The sequence below is a fragment of the Colobus angolensis genome, unplaced genomic scaffold (assembly GCF_000951035.1).
Source record: "Colobus angolensis palliatus isolate OR3802 unplaced genomic scaffold, Cang.pa_1.0 Scaffold206, whole genome shotgun sequence".
Lineage (NCBI taxonomy): Eukaryota > Metazoa > Chordata > Mammalia > Primates > Cercopithecidae > Colobus > Colobus angolensis.
Window position 1 is genome coordinate 5,221,264 of NW_012115222.1, and position 7,352 is coordinate 5,228,615.

At 40.3% G+C, this 7,352-nt stretch overlaps 1 protein-coding gene across 1 annotated transcript in view; it reads left to right on the top strand.

The window, feature by feature from the left end:
- Window positions 1-7,352, top strand: part of SHCBP1L (SHC SH2-domain binding protein 1-like) — a 48,706-nt gene that overhangs the window by 1,773 nt on the left and 39,581 nt on the right. Inside the window, exon 2 of the mRNA XM_011942107.1 lies at window positions 684-833. Within this exon, the coding sequence (XP_011797497.1) occupies window positions 684-833 (150 nt within the window). The remainder of the gene's footprint in view (window positions 1-683; window positions 834-7,352) is intronic.

Consider the following 7,352-nt stretch of genomic DNA (forward strand, 5'->3'; position numbering starts at 1 on the left):
TTTGAGACGGAGTTTCATTCTTGTTGCCCAGGTTGGAGTGCAGTGGCGCAATCTCGGCTCACTGCAACCTCTGCCTCCCAGGTGCAAGCAATTCTCCTGCCTCAGCCTCCCGAGTAGCTGGGATTACAGGCACGTGCCACCACGCCCGGCTAATTTTGTTTTTTTTTTTTAAGTACAGACGGGGTTTCTCCAGTTGGTCAGGCTGGACTTGAACTCCCGACCCCAGGTGATTCGCCCGCCTCGGCCTCCCAAAGTGTTGGGATTACAGGCGTGAGCCACCGTGTCTGGTGGCATGATTTTTTAAATATAGAAAATACGTATCTGATAAAACAGAATAGAGCAAATATTTCATGTTTCTAACCTAGTTTTTTAAGTTGTAGCAGAAGAATTTGTGCACCTGCATATTCATCGCAGTGATATTTATAAAAAGTTGAAAATTAAGACATAAACAATAACTAGCTGTCTTATCTATGAATTATTCCAGTGAATAGATCTCTTTTAAGTTTAATTTTTTGTTGGTCGTGTTTTCCACTAGATGTGGTTTCAGTTAAAATCTGTAACTTTCCAGGTCGTTCATTATTTAAGGCTATATTGGTTCCATTTGAAAATAGAAATCCATAAAAAAAGTTAAAAATCTATAATTTCATATATTTATACATATATACATTTTTTTCTCTTATTAGGCAGAAGATGCTGATGAAGTTATGGGTAAATACCTATCAGAAAAATTAAAGTTGAAAGACAAATGGCTTGGAGTCTGGAAGACTAATCCCAACGTATTCTTTGTGAAATATGAAGAATCTTCTATCCCTTTTGTTGGTATACTGGTTGAGGTAAATAAATTTTATTTGATCTTTGTTCTTTTTGAATCAGTTTTTTCAAAGACTAAAATATGACTTTATTATTTGGAGATTGATACACAAGAGTTGACACATTTTACTTCTGTTTTAAGTCCCTGAGAAAATTAATAGTGTAAAAAGAAGGTAAGAGGGATATTAGTGCCTATAAACCATTATTATTAAATGGAATCTAGTAGTATCAGACAATATTTATTAGCCTAGTTTTTGCTCAAATAATGTAAAAATAACAAAAGTGCATTTCTTATAAAATTAGTAATTTAGTCTTTAACAAATTTGGGACTTCTTTTTCTGTCTTTTTCCTTTAATCTTCATTTATCTGAATTATGAAGTTTACTTCAGATGAGGAAAGAAAAAGAAATGGATCAGAAAAGTACTGGCAAAATTTGAAATTTTTTTCCTTTGAAAAGTACCCTTTTTTGGGAGACTGAGGCAGGAGAATGGTGTGAACCCAGGAGGCAGAGCTTGCAGTGAGCCAAGGTTGTGCAGCCTGGGCGACAGAGCGAGATTCCATCTCACAAAAAAAAAGAAAAGAAAAGTACCCTTTTAGTATAATATCTTCCAAGCCTTTATCTGATAAGATTTTTCTTTTCTTTTCTTTTTTTTTTCTTTTGAAACAGAGTCTCGCCCTGTCTCCCAGACTGGAGTGCAGTGGTGTGATCTCGGCTCACTGCAACCTCTGCCTCCCGGGTTCAAGCGATTCTCCTGCCCCAGCCAACCGAGTAGCTGGGATTACAGGCACATGCCACCACGCCCAGCTAATTTTTTGTATCTTTGGTAGAGACGGGGTTTCACCATGTTGGCCAGGCTGGTCTCGAACTGCTGACCTCGTGATCTGCCTGACTTAGCCTCCCAAAGTGCTGGGATTACAGGCATGAGGCCCTGCGCCCAGCCCTAATAAGATTTTTCTTTGTTAGGCCTGTAGGCTAAACATTGTGGCATGTTTGATTCTGTTAAAGGTCAATTATCCTTATATAGAAATTAATATTTATAATCACAAATGATACCCTTGCCCCAGATAGATCATTTAAATCTGTATTTTTGGATACAAGAAAAACTTATGTAACTCATTGTGTTATATACTACTTGAAAACAATTTTAAAATATATGTTCTATGGAAAAGTCAGTGTCAGTTTTACAGGTAAAGAATGGCATCTGGGTGTGGTGGCTCATGCCTGTAATCCCAGCACTTCGGGAGGCCAAGGCAGGTGAATCACTTGAGCTCAGGAGTTCGAGACCAGCCTGAGCACCATGGTGAAACCCCCCCATCTCTACCAAAGAAAACAGGCACACACCTGTGTTCCCAGCTACCCAGGAGGCTGAGGTGGGAGGATCACTTGAGCCTGGGAGGCAGAGGTTGTAGTGAGCCTAGGGGACATAGTGAGACCCCATCTCAAAAAAAAAAAAAAAAGAATTTCATATTTTCAGTCATAGAGATTACAAAGGAATGTAAAAGATTCTTGGGATTCTAAAAAAAATTAGCTGGGCGAGGTGGCGGGCGCCTGTAGTCCCAGCTACTTGGGAGGCTGAGGCAGGAGAATGGCGTAAACCCGGAAGGCGGAGCTTGCAGTGAGCTGAGATCCGGCCACTGCACTCCAGCCTGGGCGACAGAGCGAGACTCTGTCTCAAAAAAAAATAAAAATAAAAAAAAGATTATTGGGATTAATTTTTCAATAAGACTCTATTAGTTAATTTTTCAGTAATACTCTGTTTCTTTTCCTTTCCTTTTTTTTTTTTTTAAGATAAGGTCTCACTCTGTTGCCTAGGCTGGAGTGCAGTGGTGCCATCTCAGCTCACTGCAACCTCTTCCTCAGTTCCAGGCAATCCTCCCACCTCAGCCTCCTGAGTAGCTATGACTGCAGGTGTTCACCACCGCACCTGGCTAATTTTTGTATTTTTAGTAAAAACAAGATTTCACTATGTTGGCCAGGCTGGTCTTGAACTCCTGACCTCAAGTGATCCACCCACCTCAGTCTCCCAAAGTGCTGGGATTACAGGCATAGCCACCATGCCTAGCCAGTAGTACTGTTTTTTAGAGGTTTGCTCATTTTCAGACTTTAAATAGCTTTACCTAGATCTTTCACAACTTCTCTGGATTTTTTTTCATCTGGATAAAAATGGTTTTCATCTGGCTTTATTTTGTTTGTTTGTTTGTTTGTTTTAGCAGTATAAGTTTGTGGGTTTTTTTTCAATCAGGTTTTATGTGGAAGCTTAACATTAAAGTAGAACATTTCTGATTGAAATGGATGATGGTGTCTTAGCATCTCTCTCAATACCTCATGATAGCCCCTACACTCCATAAAAGTTTTCAAGATCTCTAAAGTTCCATGGAAACTCAGTAGATTAGGTTACCTGTAAGTTCTATCAATTTCTAAGGTTTTACCTGCAATACATTATTTAATCTGTCTCTGCCTTGCTTTAGAATCTGTGAGGGTCTAGTAATGTCCTCTAAATGTTAGGAAGACAAGATGAAACATGAGAACAGAGGTAAAAGAAGAGCAGTATATTGGCAGATTCTAATTCTTTTGTGGCAGAAAAACAAGGGAGAGCAGCTCTTGGGATGTCTTTAAATAGTGCTGCACAATTCATATTGTTGTTTTATCTGACTCTCCTTCTTTAGTCTTACTTCAGTTGAAGTATTAATAATGCTATATAATGCTCTTTGTTCTGATTTCACAATAATTTATTCCTATGGACCCCCAATTGCTTTTTCTTTAGATGCTATATTAGTTTTCTATTGCTGCCACAGCAAATTACCACACTCAGTGGCTCAAACAATACAAATTTATTATCTTACAACTCTGTAGGTCAGAAGTCTGACATGGGCCTAACTGAGCTAAAATCAAGGTATATGCAAGGCTGCATACCTTTATGGAGGCTGTGTGGGAGAATCTGTTTCCCGGCCTTTTTTAACCTCTAGAAGCAGCCTGCGTTCTGTGGCTTGTGGCCCTCTTCCTCCATCTTCAATGTCCTTCTCACATTGCATCTTTCTGGCTCACTGCAGGCTAAAAAGGCAGTCCCCTTTTAACAGACTCATGATTAGAATGGGCCCAACTGAGTAATCGAAGATGACCTCCACATCTCAATGTCTTTAGTTGTAATCACTTCTGTGAAGTCCATTTTCCCATGTAAGGTAACATATTCACAGATTTCCAAGGATTAGGGCATGGACGTCTTTGGGGGCCATTATTCTGCCTAACATGAATTCATACAATAACCAACCAACAAATAAAAAACTTAGAAACATAGTGTTGACTCCTGAACAGTGCAGGACCCTGCACAGTCAATCTGTATATAACTTTTGACTTCCCAAATACTTAACTAATATCCTACTGTTGACTGGAAGCCTTGCTGATATCATACACAGTTAATTAACACATATTTTGTATGTCATAAATATGATGAACACTATATTCTTACAATAAAGTAAGCTAAAGAAAAGAAAATGTTATTAAGAAAATTGTAAAGGCAGGGCACAGGGGTCCGTGCCTGTAGTCCCAGCATTTTGGGAGCCCAAGGCAGGAGGATTGCTTGAAGTCAGGACTTTGAGACCAACCTGGGCAACATAGCAAGACCTCATCTCTACTAAAAATTTTAACATGAGCTGGGTGGTGGTACACACGTATAGTCCTATCTGCATGGGAGGCTGAGGCAAGAAATTTGAGAGCAAGACCCTGTCTCATAAAATAAAAACCATAAGAAAGAGAAAAATGTATTTACTATTCATTATATAGAAATAGATCATGATAAAGATCTTCATTTCTGTTGTCTTCGTGCTGAATAGGCTGTGAAGGAGGAAGAGGAAGAAGAGTTGGTCCTGCTGTTGCTAGGGTAGCCGAGGCGAAGGAAATACGCATATAAGTGGACCAATCCAGTTGGAACATGTGTTGTTCAGGGGTCAACTGTACTTGATTGGAAGGAAATCTAGCATATCCTTAATTTTGGTTATAAAATGGTCCAGAAATTAAGAAAACTTTTTTATAACTTCTGTACAAAGTAGTTTGACAAAATATATCAAGAACTTTAAACTAGCACTTTATTTCTGGAAATTTCTTCTATGAAAATCAGAAATGTGGAAAAACATGGTTTCTTGGCCTTTTGCCTAAGATCCAAGTGTAGAAATGCAGAAAAGGATTTAGGTGTTAAGGTGATCATGGTGATTTTTTTTTTTTTTTTTTTTTGAGTCTGAGTCTCGCTTTGTCACAGTGGCGCGATCTCGGCTCAATGCAGTCTCCAACTCCCGGGTTCAAGTGATTCTCCTGCCTCAGCCTCCCAAGTAGCTGGGATTATAGGCGTGAGCCACCACGCCTGGCTAATTTTTGTATTTTTAGTAGAGACAAGGTTTCACCATGTTGGACAGGCTGGTCTCAAACTCTCGACCTCACGTGATCCACCCGTCTCAGCCTCCCAAAGTGTTGAAATTACAGGCGTGAGCCACCGCACCCAGCCACCTGGGCTTTTCTTTGCATCATACACTCTAGATGGGGTACTAGAAGAGCTAACAACCTGGAAACATCAACATGTGTAAAACAGCAACCACAAAAAGCAGAATGAAGACAGGAAAATTATTGTATTTGAAGATAGAAAAATAGAAATTATCAAATCTTAACACCATAAAGAAAATAGATTTAAAAGGACAGAACCTCAGGGACATGTTGAACTATAACGAAAGACCTAGCACTCATGTCTTCAGAGTTCCAGAAGAAGAGAAGAAAGAGGGAGGGCTAAAAAATATTCAAAGAATGGCAGAAATTTGCCAAATTTGGCAAAAGATATAAACCTACAAATGTAAGCAGCCAACTTGAGAAGCATAGTTAAGGGTGGGAGTACTCCCACTGGGAAGAAGGGAATTGCATTAAAATTTACTGGTACTGAATGTTGGGATCCTCTATCTTCTACCCTCCAACTGTGCTTCTAGAACACATGCAACTAAGGCATAGCCCTCCAGGAATAAGATTTGAAATATTTTTGTATGATCATATGTTAAAAAAAAAAAAAAAAAGACTTAATGATACTGACTGACCACAGAAAGAGCCTGGGTGGATCAACCAGTGAAGAGGAGATGAGGAGGAGAAGAAAGGAAGAGAGAAGAGAGATGGGGGAAGAGGTTGGTGGCAAGAACAGAAGAAAGCAAATTGTCAAATTGTAAAAGTTTCTCAGAACCAAAGGACATACATTTGTAGACTGAAAGGGCCCACTTAGTGTCCAGCACATGGTGAAGTTTGGGAATACTGGGGCCAAAGAGAAGGTTCAGTAAGATTCCGGAGAGAAAAAAGATAGGTTTATATAAAGAATCAAGAGGTAGAATGGCATCAGACATCAGACCTTTACTTTTTTGTTTCGTTTTGTTTTTGAGAAGGAGTCTCACTCTGTCTCCCAGGCTGGAGTGCAATAGCACGATCTCTGCTCACTGCAAGCTCCGCCTCCTGGGTTCACGCCATTCTCCTGCTTCAGTCTCCGGACTACAGGCGCCTGCCACAACGCCTGGCTAATTTTTTGTATTTTTAGTGGAGACGGGTTTTCACCATGTTAACCAGGATGGTCTCGACCTCCTGAACTCGTGATCCACCCACCTCGGCCTCCCAAAGTGCTGGGATTACAGGTGTGAGCCACCGCGCCCAGCCTTTTTTTTTTTTTTTTTTAATACGGAGTCTTACTCTGTTGCCCAGGCTGGAGTGCAGTGGTGCAGTCTTGGCTCGCTGCAACCTCCACTTCCCAGGCTCAAGCAATCCTCATGCCTCAGCCATGCGCCACCATACCCAGCTAATTTTGTACTTTTAGTAAAGACGGGGTTTCACTATGTTTGCCAGGCTGGTCTGGAACTCCCGGCCTCAAGACATCCTCCCGCCTCGGCCTCCCAAAGTGCTGGGATTACAGATGTGAGCCACCTCACCCAGTCCAGACTTTTCGCAAGTAATTCTTAGTTTTAAAAAGCTATGAAAATATATTTTCAAAAGTTTTAGGGAAAGTGATATCCTACCGTATACTTTTATGCCTGGTCACACTATAAGTGAAGAGTAGAAAAAAGACATTTTCAAATATGTGAGGTCTCAAAAGTTATGTCCAATGCACCCTTTCTTAGGAAGTTAATGGATGTCATCTACAATCAAGAAATATGAAGACATCAGATTCAAAATGTAGAGAAGCTACAACATAAGAGAAAAACAAAGAGAATTCCTGGGATGATGGCAAAGTGATAACAGCTATGTACATAACAGGCCTAGAGAGCCAGTTCAGATTAGAACTGGTCAGAGAACTCTGGAAGAGTGCTTTAAATAAAAATGAAACCAGTATTTTATTTCAAACACAATCTATTGGCTTTGAACATATTGAAAAGAGATTTTTACAACTTAAGGAATTTGGGGCTAAATTAATGAAAGCCACATAGAAAATGAGCAAATGGCTGGGTGCAGTGGCTCACGCCTGTAATCCCAGGGCTTTGGGGAGACCAAGGTGGGCGGATTGCCTGAGGTTGGGAGTTCGAGACCAGCCTGG